The 24,606-nt window shown below is 65.1% G+C and overlaps 1 protein-coding gene across 2 annotated transcripts; it reads left to right on the top strand.

Moving 5' to 3' along the window:
- The first annotated feature begins 2,736 nt into the window (after nucleotides 1-2,736).
- Nucleotides 2,737-24,067, top strand: PPRC1 (PPARG related coactivator 1). 2 transcript variants are annotated; one of them, XM_067537010.1, is made up of 14 exons: nucleotides 2,737-2,906; nucleotides 9,466-9,618; nucleotides 11,231-11,383; nucleotides 12,094-12,192; nucleotides 13,045-16,003; nucleotides 16,427-16,480; nucleotides 16,995-17,055; nucleotides 17,479-17,546; nucleotides 17,876-18,608; nucleotides 21,516-21,692; nucleotides 22,246-22,312; nucleotides 22,882-23,003; nucleotides 23,259-23,410; nucleotides 23,754-24,067. In XM_067537010.1, the coding sequence occupies exons 1-14, from the start codon at nucleotides 2,793-2,795 to the stop codon at nucleotides 23,855-23,857; spliced, it is 5,016 nt and encodes a 1,671-aa protein (XP_067393111.1). In that variant the 5' UTR covers nucleotides 2,737-2,792; the 3' UTR covers nucleotides 23,858-24,067. The 2 variants fall into 2 exon arrangements, with proteins under 2 accessions (XP_067393111.1, XP_067393112.1); XM_067537011.1 differs by having other exon boundaries at nucleotides 21,519-21,692.
- The last annotated feature ends 539 nt before the right edge of the window (nucleotides 24,068-24,606 follow it).

Consider the following 24,606-nt stretch of genomic DNA (forward strand, 5'->3'; position numbering starts at 1 on the left):
CCAAGTTTCTGTGTTCACAATAAACGTGGCTTGTTGCCTTATCCCCTAAAAAGATCCTGTGAAATTTGTTATTTGGGTAACACTGGGACCCGGCACCCTGCCCGTCTGGCTCCCCCACTGCGCAGTGGAAGTGGACGGGGCCGTGCCAAAGGGCCGGGGTCAGAAGGCTGCACCCTGTGAGTGCTGCCCTGTGCTGGATGAGGCCCTGCCTGACCCCCGTCCTGCAGCGCGGCCCTGTCCGCTTCCTCTGCGAGACCTGCCCGGGGCCCGGCAGAGCCAAGGCGGGGTGAAGAGCGAGAGACGCGAATGCTGGCGTGTCCAAACCCCAGGAGTCTGGAGGGGAAAATCGGTCAATGCCAATAGCTCGGGGCCTGATCCTGCAAACCTCAGCACAGGCAGAACTTGGCAGGTGCCCGTCGGCTTCCCCTCCCCCTTCGCTCCAGTTCTGCCGGTGCCCTGCAGCCCTGAGCTCCAAATGATCGGTGATGGCCTGCTCCGTTCATTGCCTCTGAAGCCCTGGCACTGGCCACTGTGGGCAGACAGGATCCTGGGCTGGATGGACCCCCCAGCTCTGTCTGTACCCCTCAATCCCGACCCACTCTCCCCTGCTAGCCCAGCCCTGGGCTCCTCCCCCGGCTCTGCCGGTGCCCCGCACTCCTGCGCTCAGTCTAGGACCGTGTTTCTCAAACTGGGTGTCCCGACCCAAAAGGGGGTCGCAAGCCTATTGTAGAGGGATGGCGAGAGCAGCGGCTGCTGGCCGGGCGCCCAGCTCTGACGCTAGCGCTGCAACCACCGGCAGTGCAGAAGTAAAGATGGCACGGCATTGTGTGTGTGGGGGGGTCTCACAGTCTGAAATATTTTCAAAGGGGGTCCCAGCAGAACACATTTGAGACGCCCCATTCTAGGAGTGTGTGTAAGGAGCTGCCATGGGACATGAGGGTCAGGATGTTGGGGGAGCAGGAGGGGCAGGGGCACGAGATGAAGGGGCAGCATTTGGAGGGTGAAAGTGACGTGACACTGATGAAAGGCCACGGAAGGCTCGGGGGAGCGAATTGATCAAATCAACGAGCAAAGAAGCAGCGTTTGTCGCAGCTTGGGCAGGGGCTGGCCACTTTCCCGTCACAGATTCGATTTCACCCCATCACAGGCGGCCGCCGGTAACGCAGTCTGCCTTGCGCATGGATGGCATCCAGCGGTGTGACACCTCGGACTGCTGCAGCTGACAGCCCGGGCTAGGACATGGTGCTGGGCCGTAACACGGCTCTCCCCGGTCAGACAGGGCTCTATCACGTTAGAACGCAGCACCGTCCGATCTGTAGTGTAGACGGGCCCTCTCCTTCTAGCCCTGTCCAGGGTCTGGCTCTCAGGCAGGAGTTCAGTGCTGCAGCCGCCCAGCGCTGCGAGAAACAACAGAGAGCAGCTTCCCTGGGGCGGCTGCCGTCAGGCCGCTGTTGTTCAGTGCTGGGGAAAAGTGTTGCACAGAGGAAGCCGTGTCCACACAAGTCTTGTTGGATCCGCAGACCAGGAACTCTTGGGTAGCTCCTATGAACTATCCAGGCATGTCCAGCTGCTCAGGCAGCTGCCCATCGGGAGGGTGGGTCCCTGCGGCGTTACGGGGGGAGTCCCTAGCATTCACTGGCATTTCGTCGGGGGATCTTGGATGCCGGCACATGGAGGCCTGGCCAAGCCGAGGGACGATCCTGGCTGGCTGAGCACGCCTCACGGCTTTCCTTGATCTCCCCTGGGGAGCTGCTGCCGCCAGGCCCGGTCCCTGCAGGCTGCTGCAGCCAGTCAGGCATGGAAGGGAAGCTGCAGCTGGGCGGTGGGTGGAGCCTGGGCGCTAACCGCGGGAAAGGAGGCTGGGGAAGTGGTGACGTGGCGGTGACTGGGCGCCTGGCACCAGTGACATCAGCCTCTGCCCGCTCAGCCCAGCCCAGCCCGGAGGGGGAGGTTCCAGGGGCGGGTCCCTTTGGGGTTTTTTTGCCACCACTGCCCGCAAGGAAGATGGCAGCGAAGCCAGGCTCCGTGCCCACTCTCAAAACGTCCCCTGCCTTCCCCTAGCCCAGTGCGACTCATCCACCCGCCCCTGGACCCGCCGGTTCCGTCCCTGAGATCTCCCCGGCCCAGTTCAGGTGGTGTCTGGTATCACAAAGGTTGAGAAGCACTGCCTGGCCTGGCCTGGCCTGGCCTTTAATGCACCGAGTGCGGGCGGCTGGGGCGAGCCGGGACGACTGCCGTGCCAGGCGCTGCACACGCCGGTGCGGGCTCACGCCTGCTAACACGGGGCTTTCCCACCTGCGGCTCACCAGCCCATCTCACAGCGCGGTGCACAACCAGGCAGCGGAACCAGCCCATTGGACAGAGAGGGAAACTGAGGCACGGAGCGTCACGGCTGGGCGGGGGCAGAGCCGGGAGTAAAACCCAGGTCGTCCCAGTCCAGTGCACTGTCCCCTCCGCCCAGGGCGGGGGGCTGCTCTCGGCCCAACCCGCTGGAGCAGCTGCAGCCCCGCACCAAGCGGCCCAGCCCAGGCCAGTCCCGCGGCTGGCCCCGATCCCGGCCCCGCGGGGACGAACAGCGCCGCGGAACGCCCGCCTGCCGGCCCGCCCCCCGCGGAACTACACGTCCCGTGATGCCTCGGGCCCCGCCTCTCCCAGCATGCCCCGCGGCCCAGCGCCCTCCCCGGCCCAGGCGGCGCCGCGCAGCCCGCCGGGAGCGGTAGTTCCGCGCCCCGCCCCGTCACGTGGCCGCCTTGCCGGCACTGGCCGCGCGCTGCTGGAGCCGAGGCGCCAAGATGGCGGCGCTGTGGGGCGGCGCGAGACCCGCCGGGGCCCGGGGAACCCGCCGCCGGGGCCGGGGGGAGGGCAGCGGGCCGGAGCTGCCCCTCCCCCCCTGCGCTCCCCCACAGGTAGGGGTCGGGCCGGGCCGGGGACAGCGGGGCCGGGGACAGCGGGGCCGCGCCGCCCGGTGACACGTGGAGGCTGCGGGCCGGAGGCGGGCGGGGCTCCCGGAGGGCGGCTGCCGCCCGAGCCCCACGCGTGTGCGGGGCCGCCGAGCCCCACCTGTGGTGGTGGTGGTGGGGCTCGCTCCGCCCGGGGGCACCGGCCACGCAGGCGCCTGCACGTGGGTGCGAGGGGGGGAGCCCGGCGTCTGGGCCCGCTGCACTAGCCCCCCCCCCACAGCCGGTCACGGGTGGGATGTGCCCCCCACACACACACACGGGGTCACCCTAGGTGCTGAGCTTCACCCCCACACACACCTATCACCTGGGGGGCAGGGATCCCCCCCACACACACACACTGTCCCACTGGGGCAGTGCCCCCCCCACACAGGGTCCCATTGGGGCAGTGTGTCCCCCCCCACACACACAGTCCCACTGGGGCAGGGATCTCTCCCCTCTCCCTCCCCCGCTTGCCAACTTTCCAGTTTTTGCAGGCGTGTCAGGTCACCTGCTCCCCCCCCAGGCACTGCCTGCTTGCCCCCCCCTCACCCTGTAAAACTGACCGCTGGCATTCGACTGACCACGCACCGCCCGCCCGCCCGGTGTGATGGCTTGGAGTGTTTTGAAAAGAATACGTTAAAACCGACAGAGCCACGTTCCACCCCCTGCTTCCGAAGCCCCCGTTTCTCCTGACTCCCCTCAGCCGCGTCCCACCGCCGGTGCTTTGGAGGTTACTTGGGTGAGCAAAGATGATTCTGGTCACTAGATGGGCAGGGCTGGGCCCGAACATTGCTGCTGTGGACAGAAATCAAAAGAACGGGGCCCATGCCATCCGCTGACAAGGACGCAACTTCTTACGCTTGTAACTTGTACTTTATTAATAGACTGGGGTGGCTCCTAGTTGTACCCCAGCACAGGTGTGTTGGCAGGCTGGGATCCATTATAACTTCTTTGTAGACGAGACATCTGAGGAAACATCCCCCGACCCCTAATCTGTGCGTTTCCAGCCCTGAACCTTGGGTAACGTCCCAGCCAGGAGAATGCGTTGCTCCTTGCCTCCGTGTGTTTTTTCTGTGATATGCGTTCGTCTCATTTTCTAAAATATATCCCGACAAGCTGTTTACCTCAGGCCCCAGCTCTGAAACCTTGGTGTGCCTTTCCCGTGTCGGAATCTCGCTAACAAATCACTGCGTACAAGAAGCCAGGCTTGCTGTTATGAATTCACAGCATTCACTGCCCCATTCCTCTGGAGCCCCTGCAGGCAGTAACCGGACTTTTGGTGTTGGATCAGTATTTCCGACCAGACGCTGTCAGGTGCCCTTTCCAACTGGACACCTGGCAATCCTGAGTTTCACGCTGGAGGCTATGATTCCCTCCCCCCCACATAGTGTCACACAGGGGCAGCTGAGTCTTCCAGGGTTCATTCACCCCCCCCCACCAATATCTGAGCGTGAAAGGACCTAGCACCAAACCGTGCACCACCAGTGAGTGCGGAGCAGTGACCTGCTCTGAGACTCCTTGTGAGGCGGGGCGGGGTGGTGCCGTAGCTGCAGATCACGCTCATTTACGGTCTGACCTAGAAACGGGGCAAGAGAAGGTGGCTGAAGAGCTGCTTGTGTTTCCTAGCTAAGCGGGGTGTGGGGTGCTCATCACAGAGCACAGCAGAGCTGGCGTCTTGGGCGAGCGTCCGAATCTGCCGAGGTCCTGCTGCAGGGCAGGAGATGGACATCGTGTTTTGCCATCAGTTGCAGCAGCGTGGCTGGCTGCCATCCTCCAACTCCCACAGCCTGAGTTGTCTGTCCCCTGGGTGTGCTGGCTGGCGGGCGAGGGCAGGCGACTGTTCGCTCTTTGCATAAAAAAAGGCAGTGGGAGTGGGACTTTATCCAGCGACTGCACTGATGCTCTGCTGCCAACCACCTGTATCCTGCCTGAAATAATCCACCGCATGGTTTCGCTTCTTAATGTTGACAAGCTCATCTGAGAAACGAACCACCTACCGTGCGTGTGTGCGTGTAGAGGTGACATTGGGTCAAGCTGGAAAAGGAGTCACAAATCTTTGTAAACAGCACATGCCTACTTCTGGATTTGTGCATTGGTGTAAAAAACCCCAGGATAGACAGATCCTCGGTTAGCAAGGAGCTGCTTTGGTGTCACTCACAATTACTTTCTCATGTTCAGACCCAGGGGTGAAGGATTGCCCCACCGTCTCCCTGGCGAGAGCTGTGTCCTGTGTCATTTCTGCAGCACCTGTCTCCTTGGTTACTTGGTCCCTTTACTGCAGTACCTGGGGACAGGCAGTGTCGGATTAGCCTTGCCAGGAGTAGGGAAATGTTGATGTGCTCCACCCGGAGAACGGCTTCTGTTTTTCTACCATCTCGGTCTTGAGATTACCTAACTTGGACTTTTGCGTAGCAGGTCCTTGCTGTGTGATATTTGGGAATGATGGGCCAGGGCTGGCCCTGCTTTAATGGAGGATATGACCTTCTGAAATGGCTTCGTCCCATAGAAGAGCTTGTGTCTCACCAACAGACGTTGGGCCAATAAAAGAGATTCCCTCACCCACCCTGTTGCTCTCGTCTTGGGAAACGCATTTATTATGTTCACGTTCCCACCTCTGCCTGGAAGTCAGTGCAGTTAAAAACTGCCCTGGAAGGAGGCACTTTTTCTTGTATGGCTTCTTTGCCTCTTCGTGCTGTCCTGTTTAACTGCATCCCAGTTGGCCGAACGGCTCGTGCTGAACTGGTAGGAAGCAGCTCCTGCCTTTTGGAAGCATGGCTGCAGCTGGAGCGGTGTGAGATTTTAGCTGACTAGACAGGGAGTTGGTCTGGAGGCGTTCGGTGACAGAGGCAAAATTAAATGTAAAAACCCTCCCAAGTATTTGCTGCATGATGTCAGATCCTTGTAATCGGATCCTCTTTCTGCTAACACAAAGCACAATGATTTCAGCTCCTCAGACATGCCTGCATTGGGGATATTTGGGGAGAGGAGCTGTCAGGCAAGTTGTGTTGAAAGCTTGTTCCCTAGCTGCTTTGGAATCTGTTCTGCATGTTGCCTTTCCTCCAAGACCCGGGTCCCTGGGGCCTGTCCTGCTCTGGAGCCCTTGAATGGGACAGGTTCTCAAGTCCAGCCATCGAGGCCCAGCCCAGCATCGTTGGTGGTGGTGCCAATGTGACCCTTGGGACCCCTTTGATGCATCTTGCAGCAATTCAAGACTCCTGGGTCTGCAGCCTGATGCTGAGGGGCAGTGAGTGCTGACTCCCCAGGGAACTTTGCTCACCCAGTAATGGAGCTGCTGGCAAATGCCCCTTCCTGCTACCGGTGACCACTTGTGCTCTCAGCCTGCATTTATAACGAGGTCCAATGCCCTGTGCCCAGAGAGCTCTGGGGCTGCCCAGGCACAGCAAAGGAAGGTGTGAGCTTGAAGCTGGTCTTTGAATGTTCCCTCAACCCCTCTGGGTCCTGGGAGCCCAGCTGCAGCCATGTCACTGCTGGAGGAGGGCAACGAAAACTGGTCAGGTGGGGGAATGGGGGGAGAGAAAATGTCCAGGCAGGACAGGAGGGTAGTAAAAGGAGAGCTGCAACTCCGTGAATGGGGTAGCAGCCTGAGGTGGGCTGACTGCCCCCGTCTGTGATCTGTGAGCAGGAGGAGGTGGGGAGAACTGAAAAGACACCACATTTAAAATGGCTCCAAGTGGATCTTTGGGGAACATGGTCTCATTAACCTATGACTCCCCCCAACTGGGGGAACTCATCGCTGCAGGATATTGAGGCGAATGAGTCGGTAAGATTTCTGAAGACAACTAGACATTTTGCCCCAACAGCAGCTGCTGGGACATTGCCTGTAAGAGCAAAGGCTCTGGGGGTAACCTCTGCACCAGGGAGCTTCTTCCCTCGGAGCCGTAGTACTGCACAGTAAGGTGATTAGGGAGACTTGACCCCTTTTTTTTGAAGCATCCAACATTGCTTGTGCACATCCAGGACAACGAACTAGATGGACCACTGAGCTGTTCCCATGTGGCTGTCTCGCTGCTCAGTCCTCCAGGAGGTGCTCTGCCCTCCCATGGGAGAGCCGTTTTCTAAACCTCACTGGGCCTCCTGAAAGCATCCTTTGATTGTGAAATGTTTGTAGCAGTGAAGTGGCGTGGGCACTGTGATGGCGAAGCATCGGGGCAGGGTTCCTCACCACCCTCTAGATTGCATCTGAGGTTGGCAGCATATTGCCGGGCTTGGGTTTGGGAACCATGCAGCCCACCCCAGCCACCTTGTTTGGCTCAGACCCAGAATGCGGGGAATCGGACTGCAAGCGCAGCTGCTTTATGAGCTGACTGCTTCTCTGACTGCAGTGATCCCGGCGCCTGGGAAGTCCTGCTCGACCGCGTGGCTCCTCCCTGGGGTGAGATGCGTCTGCTTCTGGCAGTCCGCTGACTCAAAGCTCTGCAGTAACTGCTGAGTGCTGGGTCACTGGGCGTGTTAGTGCTGCATGCTTCCCGCCTGGTATCTCCGGAGTGATTCACCAGAGACTGTTCGGAGAGGGAGAGTCCTGGCTCTGCAGGAGAGTGCCGGGCAGGGGGTTAAAACGTTTTTACAGATCACATTCCCCTGCGTGTTGGAGTAATACAAGGCAATGAGCCACCGCCGTGTAATTCGTGCCTAACTCGGCTTCTGCCTGAGAGCCGAGAGGATGCAGTTCTCTCGTTCCTTAGCAGGACCCAGGCCTGCAGCCTGTGTCAAGCGACCCAGCGAACGCTCGCTGCAGATCACGGCCCTGTCTGCTTTCTAGGGGCTTTTATCTCCAACCAGACTCGATCAGGAATATTGCTGTGTCGGCATCAAGGAAACGTCCGTCCCCGCAGCAGCAGCGGCGGCTGGGGGAACTTGCTTCTGGCAGCGTGGAAGCTCTGCGTGCTGTCCTGGCGTAGGAGCCGGTCACGTGGCACCCATTGCCACCCCTTCCCGTGGCATTGGAGTGCAGAACTCAGCATTCCTGAGCCCGGACTCCTTAAAGCTCAGCCGCTGGCGAAGCAGTGGAAACGCTGCTGTTCCTAGTGACTCGAGCCGCGGTCGTGGCCGGCTTGGGACCTCAGTAAATGAGGTCACCTTCATATGGCGGCAGAACTTGAAAATTTGGGCTTAAATTCTTAGCCCTTCTGGTGGCCAAAAAAACCTGAATGTGCCCCCCAGGAGCTGCTGCCTTCTCGAGTCTGAACAGCCCGGAGAGGCGTGACTTGCCCCGTTCCTCTCAGGGGAGCATGCCTGTTCAGGCTGAAGGTCCAGGACTCTGGAGGTTCATGCAAATGGCTCCGTGCTCTAATCTGCACGCTTGTGCGTTTCCTCGGTCACACAAACGTCACAGTCCCCAGGTTATAGCACGCCAGCGCTCTCTCCACCTGGCAGCTCTTCGTCCTGGCCTGCATTTACAAAGTGGATCAACCAAGCTACATGGCTCCAGGCTGTGCGACCTTGTGAGGATGACCTGCCCCTGTGTAGACACGGCTCGCTAGCTAGCATCCCTTGGAGAAGTGGATTAAGTACATCAACGGAAAACCCCTTCTGTCAATATAGGGAGTGTCTGTACTACCGTGAGACAGCGGACGCCAGAGCTATGCCGCTGGAGCAGTGTAGGGTAGACGTACCCTTCCATGCAAGAGGAGGAGGCGACTGCAGGAGTGACTTTACCCCCTCACCTGCCAAGGCATCTCTGCCCCATGCCTCCATTGCACGTGGCCATGTCTCACGTGGCTCGTGCAAAACGCAGCTACACTAAGCCAAGTACATTAAAACCTGTGGGATTTGCTGAGACTTAACCCAAGGTGCTGCGTGGTATGTGCATGGTGGGGGTTAGATCTAATGGGACTTTTGACCCCCTCCTGCCCAAGGATTGGGGGCGGACTCCGGTGTCCTGATCAAACCCAGCATGTGGTGTTCCCTCTGCCATTTCATTGCTAGTTTGGGGTTGAGCTCGGGGACGTACACTCCCACATCCCTGTGATCCCTGTCACGCTGAGTCTCCTAGTCCTTATGGCATGCCCGCAAACCCGGTGTGTGTTAACTCTGAAACCTAATGATAACACCAGCTCCACCCTATTTCCCTGCTCATCATTTAATGGACCGGTGGTAGGCTGAAGTGCTTATCCTTGGTTGCAGGATGCAGGGGCTTCAGTGTCGCCAATTCTCACAACTTTATCGTGAGCTTCACGATACTTGGTGGTGCTCTTAAAGCCCCAGCTCCCAGAGCCCTGTGATTGAGACAGTCCCCTCTCTCATTTAAAAAACAAGTTTCTGGCCTATGTGCTTGTGGAGAGAAGCCTGAAAATGTGACCCCCTCACCTCCCAAAGGCTAGGATGCCAGGTGACAAGTAGAGCCCAGATGCCGCTTGACTTGTGTTACCTGTATTAGTGCAGCGCCACAGATCCGGCCCCATTGTGCTAGGTGCTGTACAAATGCAGAACAGAACGGGGGCATGTTATGTTTGTTCTGTAGCCTGTACCCTTTGAGCACTAACTTCTCCCTCCTGCCCCTCTCTAGTGCTTCTCTCTGGAGGAAGATGAGCCTGGCCTGCACTTAGCCTCGCTGCAAGCGGGAACCATCCTGGAGGCTGAAGAGATCCTGGGAACGATGCAGAGCTACTTGGACTCCTCCATGATCTCTGTCATCGAGGACTTCAGCTCCCTGAACGAGGTAACGGGCTGCCCTCAGACGTGCAGTGGGCCCAGCTGAGCCGTAGGCTTCCGCAGGAGAGAGGAGTGGAAGCTGGAGCAGCCACAGCCTGGATCCCACGCTGCCTGGGGTGTCGCCAGTCCCACGAACCTGGGGCTGAAGGGTGGGAGGAGCAAGGGGGGCCGTTGCACTGGTTTAGTTAAACTGATGCAACTTTGTGCTTGTCTACACGAGGACACTCTGGAAGGTTAATCTGAATCAATGTTTAAAGCGCTGAGTGAGTGAGCGTTAAACCCCTGTGCGGGATGCTCTTCCTCAGAATTCAAATGGTCTTAATTGGATGTAGCTTAATTCGCTGCCAACGGTTCCGAGCTGTTATGGCCTCATCATAACCTTGCCGGATTTCCTTATGACGCAGGCCAGAGACCTTCCCCCTCCAGCCCAGCAAGCGGGCAGGCTGCCAGCTCAGTTTGAGTGGGGTGGGCTCCCTGGGGGGCTGTGATAAGACAGGTCTGGGAATCTCCGTCCCTTGCCTGCTTTGGCCCCCTTGTCTGCTGTTTTCCCTGCTGGATGCTGCTCCACTCCACTGGGTGCAAGGTGAGCAGCACCAGAAATGGTGGCTCAGGGGCTCTGCCAAGCATCAGTCCCTTGCCCAGCTCCTTGCCCAGCTCTGTCCTGCCAGAGAAGATGAGGGTTGGAAGGGACCTCAGGAGGTGTCTAGTCCAACCCCCTGCTCAAGGCAGGACGAACCTCAGCTAAACCATCCCAGTCAGGGCTTTGTCAGGCTGCAGCTTAAAAACCTCTAAGGATGTAGATTCCCCCACCTCCCTAGGTAACCCATTCCAGTGCTTTGCCACCTGCCTAGGGAAACAGTTTTTCCTAATATCCAACCTAGACTAACCCCACTGCAACTTGAGACCATTGCTCCTTGTTCTGTCACCTGCCACCACTGAGAACAGCCTAGCTCCATCCTCCCTGGAACCCCCTTGCAGGTAGTTGAAGGCTGCTATCAAATCCCCCCTCATTCTTCTCTTCTGCAGACTAAACAAGCCCAGTTCCCTCAGCCTCTCCTCATAAGTCTTGTGCTCCAGCCCCCTCATCATTTTTGTTGCCCTCCGCTGGACTCTCTTCAATTTGTCCACATCCTTTCTATAGTCGGGGGCCCAAAACTGGACACAACACTCCAAATGCGGCCTCACCAATGCCGAATAGAGGGGAATGATCACTTCCCTCCATCTGCTGGCAATGCTCCTGCTAATGCAGCCCATTATGCCGTTAGCCTTCTTGGCAGCCAGGGCCCACTGCTGACTCAATTCCCCCAGGGACTCTTCCTCCTTGTTTCTTCCGTCTGCCCCTGGCTCCCGGCTGCCCTTTGGGATTGCCTTTGCAGCACTTCCCTTCAGAGATGCAGAGTGGTGTTACTAACCCCGTTTCCTGAAGTGGAACTGACCTGCCCTCCCAGGAGTGCCCTGGTGCTTCCTGTAACTCTTGCTGGGCAGTTGGATTTGGAGCCTGCCCCGTGTTCCTGGAGCAGCTGCCCTTGCCCCGCTCCGGGTGAGAGAGGCAGGGCGGGGTTGTACCTGGCTGCCCTGCCTGGCCCGCTGACGCATGTGCCTTCTCCCGCTCTCACCAGAGTAAGGCCTGCCTGGATGTACCCAACGAGCTGTCCCTGCTGACGGCCATCACGGAGATCCTGGACAGCACGGACGACGAGACCCTGTCTCCATTCGACACCACCATGGACTCCGAATTGCTGGCATTGCCCCGGGAGCGCGAGAGCTCTTCGGTAGGACAAGTCTCTGCCCTTCCCCGGGGGCGCAGTGACCCCGCCCTTCCCAGGAAGCACCTAGACCAGCCCCTTCCATGTAACTCACTCCCTGGCTAACGCTTGCAGCCGACCTGTGCACAGCTAGTGCCCCTCAGAGAGCTGGTAACTCCCCCACCTGTGGCGCTGTTCAGCTTCCACCGTTCCAGGCAGCGAGCACCGGCGCCTTCCCATGGGGCTCTGGGTACCTGGAGAAGGAGGGTCGGGCTCCCGCCCCCATCCCTGAGCCCTGCCGGTGTCCTGGACAGGCTGCAGCACTCCCCTTGCTGGTCGCCTGCTCCATCAGCCACGCCGCCGCTGAGCTGAGCTGTGGGAGCTGCCCCACTGGAAATCAGAGGGGGCTGGGTTGGAGGGTGGGACCGGCTTCATTTTGCTGTGAGCTGCAGAGCAGAGGAGACGCTCAGCGAAGCGGCCTGCGCCTCCCGCCCTGGCGTGTGGGCAGCTCGCACTCTGGCGAGCCAGGTGATCCGTGCTCGTGGGCCCTAGCTCGGATCCTGCAGTGGCTGGGGGCGTCCCCGGGGGTAGGAGGTGCCTCTAGCCACATGCTTGGCCTGCGTTGGGAGGGGAGATTCTGGCCCCGCGTCTGGCCGTGCAGCCTCACCCCACTCCCAGGCTGGGAGCAGCCTGGCGGGTCTGTGTTTCCCACCTTCTCATTCTCCGTCCTCCATCAGTTTCAGAAGTTTCTCAGCTTGTCCCGGCCCTCCCCCGAGCGCAGCGTTCCTGCCCTAGATGATCCGTGGGGCCCCAGCTGCACAGCCACGGCCGGAAAGGTGAGGAGGCAGCTCCTGGGTGTGTGCAGAGGGGCAGGGGAGAGCCTTAGGCCGTGGCGACTGCAAAGCGTTGGACCTTTCGGGTAGGCCAGCAGTTGGGTTCGTGCCCCACAGATAGTGGGGGCTGCGGGTCACGTTTGGTCCCGGTCTCCTGCTGCGCAAGGTGACTCCTGCCGACCCCACCAGCCCTTGCCTGGTTCCCAGGGCTGCTGCTGAGGGCTGCTTGCCCGGCTTGGGAGAGGCAGAATCAGGGAGTGGTGCCGCCAGCCACGCGGGGCCACTCTGCCTTTGGAGCTCCTGTGCAGCGCCAGGCCTCGCATCTTCACGTGCGTAGCTCACCACCCTCTTAAAGGGCAGCCAGCCCGTCCCCTGCCGCTCGCACTGCAGAGCTGTGAGCGCTGCCGGGCCGGCCGTTGGCGAGCAGCTCCGTGATCCGGCTCGCGGTGCAGACACGCTGGCGACGGGCTGGCTGAGTTTCACCTCAGACTGCAAGGTGAGCGCTGAGACGGTGTAAATCCTTGCTTCACGCTGCTGGCTCCAGCGCGATCTCCTCGCGCTCCCGTCTCCCCGCAGTGTCAGAAATGCTCCTGTCCAGCCACGATTGACTCGGGGGAGCAGGGGGGATGGAAGTGCAAACAGGGCAGGCGTGGGGAGGGGCACAATGCCCCCGGTGAGTGACGCTGGGGGTCAGGCTGTCCCTGGTCCCTGCCCGTCCCCGCCTCTCATGGGGAGAAGGCATTGCATGGGCTGCTAGCAGGGACCTCTGAGCCCTCCTGTGTGATTTGAGGTGCGTTGCTCGGCCTCAGGGCAGCCACTGCTGCTCTCACCCGACTGTTTCTCTTTCCCTGCCAGGCCGAGACGGGCTCCGTGGATCTGCCCTGCGACCGTCCGCTGAGCTGCCTTGAAGATCCGGCCACGCCGAAGAAGCCCCCCAGCAGAGCGCACCGGGCGGAGCGGCCGCTCGCCAGGCCCCCGCAGCGCAGCGACGGAGAGGAGGAGGAGGCGGCTAGCCCTGGGCAGCCCGGCCGCGTGGCGGCTGCTGGGCATCTCGCGCAGAGCGCGGTGGGTTTCTGCGCGGCGGCCGTGAGCCAGGAGGACGGAGCCGAGCTGGAGGCGGGGTGGCCAGAAGACAGTGACATTCCCTGCATCATTCACACGGGGGGCGTGTCCCTCAGTGAGCTGGTGAGGTCCATGCACCCGTACTGCCTGCCCACCCTCACTGTGTGCCTGGACCCTGCCTGCGAGCCAGTGGCGCAGGACTTCCTAACCGGCCCGCTCATGCTGGAGATCGTGCCGGGCGAAGGAGAGGGCCTGGAGATCCCCGTGGTCCTGCAGCAGCTGGGCCCGGGAGCCCAGCTCTCAGCTGAAGAGGAGGGAGCCAGCGGTTGCCCGGCTGGCAAGGGGGCTGGTGGCCTGGAGCCGTCGCCTACGGAGGGCGTGGTGCCAGAGGGCTGGCTGGGAACACCTGCCCTGGGGCGTGAGGCTGAGGGCCCCGGCAGCGCCCCCCAAGAGGAGCCTCCCCGCCCGCCCCGGGCGAGAGAGAGGGACCCCGGAGCACAGGACGAGGCGAGGCAGGGAGACCATCGTCCGGAGAGCAGCTCCCGGCGCAGCACAGAGGCGCCAGCGGGTGGGAAGCGCCAGGGCACCGAGAAGGGCCGAGGGCGTGAGAGGGCGAGGAAAAGCCGGAAAAAGAAAAGGGAGAGGTCGCAGAAGGGCCAGGCCGGGCCGGATGGGGACGCCGTGGTCCACAGGCTCCGCTCCGCGTCCTCGGTGCAGCCGCCGGCCCCCCAGCGCTCCCCCACCTGGGCAGCCCATCCCTCCGTGCAGGTGTCCACCTTCCTGGAAAAGCAGCTGGAGCAGGCCAAGAAGGAAGGGCAGATGGAGCTGCGCTCGAGCCGGGCGCCGAGGGTCTGGGGCAGGCCCAGGGCAGCAGCGCCAGGGGGCTCCCTGCAAAGGAAGGCTCACCCTGAGGTGCAGAAGGAGCCGAAGCCTGACCCACTGCCAGCCGTGGAGGCTGCTGAGCCCCCCGGCCCGCCAGAGCCAGCCGTGCCCAGCTCCGCGGAGCAGCCGGCCGACGTGGGGCCCGGCCCAGCAGAGCAGGGAGAGGGAGCAGCTGGGTGCGGGGAGGGCAGTTGGCCTGCCCCCACCCAGGGGAGCACCAGCCCCGAGGCTGCCCCCCCACCTGGCTGTGATGTGCCCCGGGCTGAGGGGGAGGACGTGGAGCAGGCTGGGGCCTGGCTGCCCAGAGAGGCCAAGCCCAAGGCCCTGAGCCTGCGGGAGTACCGGCTGCGGATGCTGCGCCGCCAGCCCGGCGGGGCTGACCGGAAGGACGCTGAGCGGCCGGCAGCGAGCAAGTGGCCCAGCGTCCCCGAGCCCCCCACGGAGCTGGCAGAGATCCCGTGCCTGCTGGCGCCCGTGCGCCCCCCGCCCTCGCAGCCAGCCCAGCCTGTGGAGACGCCCAGCTCGCCAAACCCCTCCAGCCCCCCTGCCACCCCTCCTCCGGCCAGCAAAGCACCCGCAGGGGCCCCCCAGACCGTGCCGGCTCCGGTGCCCCCTGGGCTACAGCTGCCTTTCCTCCCTCCGGCCATGGGGGCTGCTCCTGCAGGGATCCCGCCCCCCTCGGCGAGTCCCTATAGCCTCTACCCCCCGGTGCCTTCCTGGCCTTGCTTGGCCCCCCCGCCTGCCGGCTACCCCGGGCTGCCTCCGCCCCCGGGCACGGTCCCTGGCGGTTCACCCAATGCCTTTCACGTGGTGCCTGGCCTGCCACCGCCAGCCTTGGCCTGGCCGTCCCCGTCTCTGCCGCCCCCTTCCTTCGGCCCAGGGGTGCCGTGTGCCCCCATGAGCTGGGCCCTGGGCCTCCAGCCATCCTACTGGCCTGGGGTCCCCCTGCCGCCCCCAGCGCCTCCGGTGGTGTATGGCAAAGCAGGAACTGCTCTGCAGAGCCCGGGGGTGCAGCCCTTCCCGGCCAGCCCTCTCCCCGCGGGCGCAGGGGCCCACAGGCCGGAGGCACTGGTCAGGAGGGCAGCCTGTGCCCAAACCCTGGCCCCGGCTGCCCCAGCCCTGAGCTGCCAAGAGCCCTCGGCCTCCACGGCGCAGCCCACAAGGCCCCTGGCCATGGCAGCCGGCCAGGCCACAGCTGCTGCCAAGCACAGGGGCCCAGCCCAGCCCCGCCAGCGGGGAGTGCAGCCCTCGGCCAGGGCTGCTGCCGGCCGGGCGTCTGATCCCAGGAGGCAGAGCCGGCCTGTGGAGGAGTCACCTGTGGGGCAGCCCCCTAGAGCTGCTGCTACCACCCAGCCCGTGGGGGAGCCAGTTTCTACTGCTGCCCCCCAACCTGTGCGGGAGCCCCCTGCCCCGCTCACAAGGGAGCCCCCTGCCCCCCAGCCCGTGGGGGAGCCCCCTGCCCTGCTCACAAGGGAGCCCCCTGCCCCCCAGCCCGTGGGGGAGCCCCCTGCCCCCCGGCCCGTGGGGGAGCCCTCCACCCAGCCCACGGGGGAGCCTTCTGTTGCTACCACCTGGCCCATCAGGGAGCCCCCCAACACCTGCCCCACGGTAGAGGCTGCAGCTCCCGCCAAGGTTCCAGAGCCCAGCCTGCTGCAGGGGGCCCAGCCGGACTCCAGGGGCGCTGCCCCACAAGAGCCCCGGCTGCCTGGCCCCACGCCCGCCCTCGGGAAAGTGGCACCGCTGAGGGCTCGAGCGGAGAACCAGCCTGCCAAGCCGGCCCCCGGCCGGCCCTGGAGACACCAGCCCCTCGTCAGCCCAGCGCAGCTGGCCGGCAGCAAGGACATCGTGCAGGCCTTCATCAGCGAAATCGGTGAGGGGCCGCAGCCGGGGTCCAGGCCGCTGTTCAGAGCGGAGGGGCCGGAGGGGGGCATGTTGCAGGCCTTGCTCAGGGCTGAGTGCTGCGGCAGGAGCTGTCTGGCAGAGCCCTGGCCCATGGGATGGAGGGCTCGGCCCCTGGGCTGGCCTGTGCTGGGCTCGCACAGATCCCTGGGGCTGCATCGAATGAGCTCAGACCCACGGCGGGGGGAACCTTTCCTTCCTGAGACCCGGTCCTTCCCTGCCCAGTCCTCGCCCCACGGCAGCGGCACATCTGGCAGCGGCTTGGTGAAGATGCCCTGCCAGCCAGCGACACTCAGCGCTGCTCCTGCTCGCGGTGGGGGGGGGGTTGTCGGCCGGAGCCTAGCCCAGCCTGTCAGCGACCTAACGAGCCACCTTCCCTCTCCCACCCCCGCAGGTATCGAAGCCTCCGACCTGTCCAGCCTGCTGGAGCAGTTTGAGAAGTCTGAAGGTGAGCGGCCGGGGTGCCCTTATTGCCCGTCCCACTGCTCCCTCTGGCTGCCCCCAGCTCGGCGGGGATGGGACGGGCGAGCAGAGCTGGGGAGCGGCCTGGGGCCTGGCCAGGGAGTGCCGGCCTGGCTGGACGCTCGGTCCCTGAGCTCTGCAACCAGAAGGGTTCCCAGGTTCGCTGAGCGATGGGTCCCAGTGAGCAGCCTGCCGCGTGTACATGTCACTGCCGTGCAGGGAAGATCTCGCCTGTGGCGCGTTTCCCCAGCCGTGCCCCTGTGTAAGGGGAGGGGAACCCCAGGGGAAGGGGGACCCCAGGGGGGGCTTTTGTGCTGAGCAGGGAGCCAGCCCTTTGGGGTGAGGAGGAAACAGGCCCTCCTGATGTGCGCCCCCAGCCTGCACTGCACCCTGAGTGCTCTGCACATGCGATCCCAGCCCGAGGGAGCCCGGAGGGGGGGCGCCGCGTTCCCCCTGCGTCGGCAGCTCCCCAGCCATCCGTGCCTGCGCTTTCTTTGCAGCCAAGAAGGAGGAGCTGCGCGTGCGACGCCCGGGAGACAGGCCGGCGGCAGGGAACGCTGGGTGAGTCGAGGTGCCCGCCATGCCACCGCCCCTCTGCCGCTCTCCACCCAGGCTGCCCGGGAGTGTGGGCGGCGCTGGGTCCCCACCCCGGTGTGCGCTGGTGACAGCCCCCGGGGGCTCCTGGCCGGGTGTCTGGGCTCCGGAGGGGTGCGGGTGGATTCGTGGGGGGGGGGAAGTGTTGGAGCTGGCTGGTGTGAGTCCCCCCCGGGCCCAGCCTCCGCGCAGCGAGTTACAAACGCTGAGCGCCTGCGTGGGCCATTTGCCCCTGGGGCTGTGGTGCTGGGCACTCGAGGGGTGCACGGGGCTAGGTGCTGGGAGGCCACCTGTCGGGGTGCCAGGCCCCACTGACCCCCCAGTCCCCGGTGAGTTGGGGCGTGACTGGCCCTTGCTGCGTCTAGCGACAACTCTCTGTCCCTGTCGCAGATCCGAGGGCCACCAGGACAAGACCCCGCTGGACAGCCTGCACGCCCCGGAGCTGGCCAACGTCGCAGGTGAAGCTCTGGGGCCTGGGGGGGTCGCTCCGCCGGCCCACGCGGCCTGTCGGCAGATCAGGGATCCCAGGAGACCGGGGGGGGGGAAGGAATCTGCCAGCTGCCCGGCAAGCTCTGCCCAGGTTCAGCTCCTCGCTGTGGGGCTGGGATAGCCCCAGACGGCGGACGGGGAGGCGAGGGGGCACAGCTGGCAGCTGCCATAGGGTGAGAGGGAGTGAAGGGAGGAACCCACGGTGGTGGGGGGTGCAGGCCATGGGATGCTCTCGCTTGCTGTCGGGCCCAGGCTGTGTCTCGGGGGCCGGCCCCTGAAATCCCTCGTTACCTCGCAGGCCTGACCCCTCCGGCCACGCCGCCCCACCAGCTCTGGAAGCCCCTGGCTGCTGTCTCGCTGCTGGCGAAGCCCCGGTCCCCAGGTGCCGCCCCCCGGGAGGGCAGCCAGAGAAGTGCCAAGTTCATGGAGGCGAAGCCGCTGCCCCAGAGCAAACCTCGGGGGAAGGGCCCGCCCCCCAGCCATGTGGGGTCCGGAGACCACGACTACTGTGCCCGGGGCACTGCCCAGCCGGAGGAGGCTGCCAGGCTCCCCGGTGCGCCAGCCCCGTCGGAGCTGGGCTCCCGCTGGAACGTGAAGCATCACCAGGATATTACCATCAAGCCCCTCTCCTCCCTGCCCACGCGGACGCTAGGCCGGCCCGGGCTCAGCCCCCCGCCGGCCCCGGCCCCTGGCTCCAGCGAGCAGCTGGACCACCGGACTAGTGCCCGAAGCCGGGCTGCCGCGGTCAGGAGCAGCCCCCCCACCTCGGTCTTACTGTCTCCGGATGCGTCCCCCTGCCGGGACGAGGAGCCGCGGACTCGGGACCTTCCGCCAAAGCACTCGGCTGCCAAACGGTCCCTGCGCTGCTATCGGAGACGCGGGGCCTCGCCGAGCCCCCGGGCCAGCCGGGCCCACGCCAGCCGCTCGTTCAGCTCCACGTCCAACGGGACCAGCACGTCGTCGTCGTCCTCCTCCTCTTCATCACGGTCCCGATCCCGGTCGCTGTCCCCCCCGCCCAAGCGGTGGCGAAGGTAAGTGGCAGCTTCTCCATCCCCTGGCTGTCTGCCACAGCTCCATCACCAAGACCCGGGTGGCTGGCTTTCCCCTAGGAGTCTCTGGCCGTCCTGTGCGGCTAGGAGCCCAGGTCATCGGCCGCGTGCGCTGGGGCGATCACCAGGGGCAGCTGGGACACGCGCAGAGCAGAGCCGGGCCTCTGTGCTCAGGTCAGGTCGTCCTGGGGGGCGGGATGGGAGCCCAAGGGCCCCCCTGCCATGGCTTCGGCGGGGAGCGCGTAGGACGCGGCGCTGGCAGACACGGCCGCGCTGAGCCCTGGAACCCGCTTCCCAAGACAGTCGCTGAGCTGAACGTGCTCAGCGTGGGCGTGACTCTGAGTTTGGTTCCCCACCCGCGGACCGGCCCTGCCGCCGCTGGCTGCTCCCCGACGTCCTGTCCTAGGTGCAGGGACTCCCCGGCGACTGGCGCTTCCCTGGCCGGCTGTGGGGGACAGCACTGCCGTCTGCTCGGAGCCATTGCCCCCTCCGCGCACCGGGCCGGTCCCAAGGCTCCGTGTGCACGGCTCGGTGGTGGGGACGGCAGGCCGGTGTCGAAGCCAAAGCTGCGTTGTGTGATCAGTCCCGCCGGGCGTTGAAAGCAGGGCCGTCCATGCAGCACGTCGGGCCCCATGTGAATCACAGCCGCGGTGCTAATTCCGCAGGTCGCCCGTCCGGTGGCCGCACTGCCCGGGAGGTGCACGTGTCGGGGCACACACAGGGCGACCGAGGGACGGAGTCGGCTGTGCAGGCCGCCGGGTTTTAGTGCCTGACTCAGGGCCATGTATGCTGGCGTGCCAGCTCCGGGGACGCTCTTGACTCTGGGCGAAGGGTGTTTTCCCAGCCCAGCCGCCCTCTGCACCCGTCCTGCCGGGTGGGACGGCGTGGGTGCAGCACGCCGTGGGAACGCGGTTCCTGCGTGGGCTGGTTCCACGGACACCCACCGGGACTGGGCACGGCAGGCCGGTGCCGCCAGGAGCCAGCTCCGGAGGGCAGGCGGAAGAGCCCTGAACTGCCCCGTCCCTCCAGCCAGGGCATGACCGCCCCGGCTATGCCATCCCCCGCCTGGGCCTCTCCCAGTCTGAAATGGCTGTCGCAGCCCTGCCCGTGGCTGAGTGGTGCTGGGTCGCTCCCCGCCATCAGTCTCTGCCCTCAGTGCCATGGACCTCATCCGTGGCCCACCCACCGCGTTGTGCCTGCAGACACGCGGCTGCTGCCCTGCCGGCTCCGCCAGGCTGCCGGCGGTGCTGTCCGGGGCCCCCAGGGTCCTCTGCGTACGGCCAGGCCGGCTCATCTCCTGCCTGAGCACGGAGCATCGTGCCCCGCGTCCGCCTGGGCCGGTCCCACCTGCTCCCCCTTCGGCGGTCTGATTGGGGCTGCCACGTCTGTCACGGCACCCTGCCCCCCCCGTCATTCTCAGCAGGGGGCGGGGCCTGGGGAGCGTCCGAGGGGCTGGCACTCCCTTCGGAAGCAGAGCTCTTGGGGCACCCGGCGTGGGCTCTCCAGAGGCTGGCGGCACTCAGCTGAACCAGCCCTCCTGCTGTGCGGGCGAGGGGGTTGGTCTGTCCGTCTCTCTCTGTCTAGGGCGGGGAGCAGTAACACAAAAAGCCCCCCACCCCGCCCCCGCTGTCCGACCCATTGGGACCTGGCAGCTGTTGGCAGCCGGGGTGGGCGGCTCCTCGGGCGGGTCTGTGCCCCTTGCCCCTGTGGGCACGCTGTGCTCAGCTGCCCTCAGCGAGCTGCCAGCCTGGGAATCCAGCCGGACGAGGCACCGGGGGCAGATCAGCCCCTCGCTCCCCCAGGGCAGGGGCTCAGCCCAGCGAGGTCGCTGAGTCTGGACTCGTCTGTCTGTCTGTCTCTTGCCCGCCCATGTCCTGGGCTGCCTGCCGGGCTGCCCTCTCCCGCTCCAGGGGATCCCAGCGCCCATCTCCCCCTGGCAGCAATCGCGACTCGGCACCGCCTGTCCTGCCGCCCTGGGAGCTGCCTGTCCTCGCGTTCCCGGCCTGGCTGCGCCAGCAGGCCCTGGGCGGGGGACGCTCGGAGCAGCTGCCAAAGGGACTCGTCAGCGCACGGGCTGTTCCTCCCCGTGCCTGCCCAGCCCAGCGAGGCCCCGATCCTGATGGGGCCCTGGGCATCACCACCTTGCGAACCGCCCGCAGCAGGGCTGGTGCAGTTGAGGCTGTTGGTTCTGGGCAGGCTGCATCTCTCCATCCTCTTCGCTGCAGGGCCGGAGGGGACGCTCTGCCGACTTCCACGTCCCCCCCCAGCCACTCGCTGCCCTGACGGCGGCCGCCACAGCCAGCGGGGGAGGAGGCCACTCGCCAGAGCAGTGGTGAAAGGGTTAATGCTCCCCCGGGCGCCCAACTCCCATTTCCAAGGGTCCATCCTGCCCACGGCTCTGGCGCCTGGCGCGGTGGGACGGCTCACCTCAGTTGGCACAAGCGAACCTGCCGGGGCCGTAGACGTAGACGGGGTCACTTGATTTTGGGGGGTTGTCTGCCCCCCAGCCCGGCCGCACGGTGGGGACAGGACGCCGGGGAGCCCTGCAGGCAGGAGATGCGGTGTCTGGTGCTGAAGGCTGCGTGCCGCTGCTCTGTGCTGGTGGCCAAACGACTCAGCTGCACCCAGCACGGACGCCCCCCGTCAGCACCAGGTGGCGGCTCGTGCGGGCCAGGCCGCGAGCCCCTCGTTGGGTTTCCGAGTCGCCGTTGAAAGGCAGCCGTTCCCCTCGCAGAGCTCCGGCAGGGCCGCCTGGGCTGCGGTTGGACAGCTCCCCCGGGCAGCGCCGCCTGTTCTGCGCAGAGGGGCTGGGGCAGCCCAGGAAAGCCCCTCGCACCCGCCGTGGGGGCGGGGAGGCGCTGGGGCTCACGGGGTGCCGTGCTCGTCCAGCAGGTACCGATCGAGACGCTCGCGCAGCGCCCACTCCTCCCGCTCCAGCTGTGGCTCGTGTGGCCGGTCCCGCAGAAGCTCGTCCTCGTCCTCGTCCTACTCGTCCAGGTCCTCGTCCTCCTCCCGCAGCCGCTCGCGCTCCCTGTCCCCCCACAGGCCGCGGACCCGGAGGAGAAGGTAAGGACGACCCTGGGGCTCGCCGAGCAGCTCTTTGGGCCGGGCTCAGACCCTGCCGTGCCGCGTGGGCCCAGGCATCGATGGCTCTCCTCCACGGTCCCTGCCTGCCCTGCGTGTCTGGAGCAGCGGCTGGGCCTGTCCCCCAGCTCTGCTGGCCTGCTGCCGCCCTGCCCGTGGGTCCCATGCCCCCCTCCACCAGGCCTGGGAGGCAGCAGCCTCCCGCAGGCAGAGGGGCTCTGCTGTCTTTGGGGGCTGATCCCCGGAGGCTGTAGAGCTGGGGTGTGTCTGGCCCATCGCCTGGTCCCGGGGCGCGTTCTCTGGTCACAGCAGGCCTGTTCTCCAAACCCCACGTCGGGGGCTGGCCCTGGGCTCCCCACAGCCCGAGATCCCCCAGGGCCACCTTCGCCTCACCATGGGCATTTGCCCCAGGCCTTTGGCAAGCCGGCGGCCTCCCCCGAGCGCCATCCGCGGAGCCGGGAGCCGGCCGGAGCAGCGGCTGGGGGCTGCAGGGCTGGCGTCCAGGCTCCCAACAGCCATGTTTGTGCCCCACCAGATACGATTACTGCGACCCGCCAGATCACTGCCAGCGGCAGAAGGTCCTCCACAAGGAACGTGCAATAGTGAGTGGGGGCACACCCAGCTGGGGGCGGGGCCTGGTCCCTAAGGGCTGGGGGTGGGCCGGGTGGGGTTGGGGGGGCCCGTTCCTGGGAGCTAGGGGCTGGGCGGGTGCCGGGGTGGGGGTGGGGGCAGGCATGGAGAGCCCAGCCAGCCACATCTCTGTTCCCTGCAAGGCCGACCCCTCCCAGAGCTGAGCTCCCCAGGCAGAGACAGGGGGACGCCTTGTGGGAGCATCTGGCCCATCTCCTGGGCATGGGGGGGCCGCTTCCCTGGGGGGCCCTGAGGCCCTTTCAGGCCGGGGGCTGTGCCAGGAGCCCTGCCCTCGGTGCAGAGGGTGTTCATCCACGCTCTAGGGTGGGGGCGTCTGCCACACCCTGGCCCCCCACCCTGACTTGCTGAGCTCCATGGGGCAGGGTCCCTGCCTTAGTGCCTGGCACCCCGAGCCCCCCCAGCCCACGGGGCTGTGAGCTGGCAGGCAGTGGCAGTGGCCCCAGCGCGCCCCGCTGGGCGTGTGCCGGGGGCTGGGAGCGGCTCGCGTTGCGCCCGGCTGACGGCTTCGTGCTCCCTGCAGGAGGAGAGGAGAGTGGTCTTCGTCGGCAAGATCCCCAGCCGGATGACGCGGGCGGAGCTGCGGCACCGCTTCGCCGTCTTCGGGGACATCGAGGAGTGCACCCTCCACTTCCGGGCCGAGGGGTGAGCCGCATGCCCTGCCGTGGGGAGGGGGAGCCGGGATCGGAGTCCAGGGAGGTGGGGAGGGCGGCTCCTGACACCCCTGTCCTTACCCAGAGCAGGCTCTGTGGGCGTGGCCAGGCCCACGGATGCTCTGCGGAGCGGCCTGAGCCATGCGTCTTGCCCGGGCCTTGGGAAGCCTCTCCCGGTAGCCAAGCCCCGTGGGAGGGGGCGCAGCGAATGCCAGGGCCCGGCCATCACCATCTCTGCCTCCCCCAGGGACAACTACGGCTTCGTCACCTACCGCTACGCCCAGGAGGCCTTCGCCGCCATCGAGAGCGGCCACAAGCTGCGGCGCCCGGACGAGCAGCCCTTCGACCTGTGCTTCGGGGGGCGCCGGCAGTTCTGCAGGAGGAACTACGCAGACCTGGGTGAGTTGGGGCCCGAGATGGAGCGGGAGCCCGGCAGCTGCTGCCCCGTGGCAGGGGTGCACCTGGCTCCTGCCCTGCTGCTCTGGGCAGCGCGAGACCCCTCCGGGAGCTGCCCATCCCCTCGTGCCCCTGCCCCGTGGCACACAGCAGGGCCCCGTGCACAGGGCTGAGGGCTCTGAGCGGGGGGAGTCCCAGGTCCAGCTGTGTGTCCAGGGCAGGAGAGGGTTAATCTCCGGGCGCCGGCTCCCCCCGGGGTTAGTTACCGCTCCCCGTGGGCAGGGGGGCTCTCCCAGCGCCACGTACCATCCGGCCACGCCGCTCACTGCCGCCTTGCGTCCTCCAGATTCCAACCGGGAAGATTTCGACCCTGCCCCCGTCAAGAGCAAGTTCGACTCCCTCGACTTCGACACCTTACTGAAGCAGGCGCAGCGCAGCCTGCGGAGGTAGCGCCGGGCCATGGCACCCCCGGCCCGGCCGCGGGGGATCAGGGCTTTCCAGAGAAATGCAAAAGATGAAAAAAGTGTCCAAGCAGATTTTTAAAAGATGTGTTTTTATCAGGAATATTTAACACAGGAATTTCGCCCGTTACCTGAGGGGCCGAAGGCGAGTGGCTGCCCCGGCCCAGTCGCGCTGGTTAATAAACTTGTGCCCAATCCAGTCCTGGCTCGTCTCCCTCCTTCCGCTGCTCCGCCCTGACACCCCCTGGCTGGGCTGGGATCAGGGGCGGCCCTGGTGAGGTGGGGCCTCCAGGGTAAATCTCTGGGGAGTTCCCGGCACCTGGTGGCAGTGCCCAGGTGGGGCCCATCATGGCCAACCCCCGGCTGACCCTCTGCCCCAGCCGCTCTGCAAGTGCAAAGGGAGAGACGGAGCCAGAGCCCGGCCCGGGACACCTCCCTGGGGCGAGCATAACGCCTGTGAAGTGGGAGGGTCTCGCGTGGCTCCATCCTGACTCTGCCAGCACGTCTCTGAACACGTCTGCAGGGGGTTCAACACTGGAGGAACTCGCTTCCCTCCGCCAGGGCAGGCCAGGCTGCCAGTGTGGGTACAGGGACACTGGCATTGTGACCCCTGCTGCTGGGGCTGACGGCCCGAGGGGAGCACAAGTGGTCACTGCTGTTGGCAGCTCCTCTGCCTCATCGTTCTGGCACCACGTCTGCGGGGCGTTCCCCGTGGCCAGAGCAGGGCAGGAGCCGTGC

The sequence above is a fragment of the Emydura macquarii genome, unplaced genomic scaffold (assembly GCF_026122565.2).
Source record: "Emydura macquarii macquarii isolate MOO-44397 ecotype Brisbane River unplaced genomic scaffold, CSIRO-AGI_Emac_v2 contig_3692, whole genome shotgun sequence".
Taxonomy (NCBI): domain Eukaryota; kingdom Metazoa; phylum Chordata; order Testudines; family Chelidae; genus Emydura; species Emydura macquarii.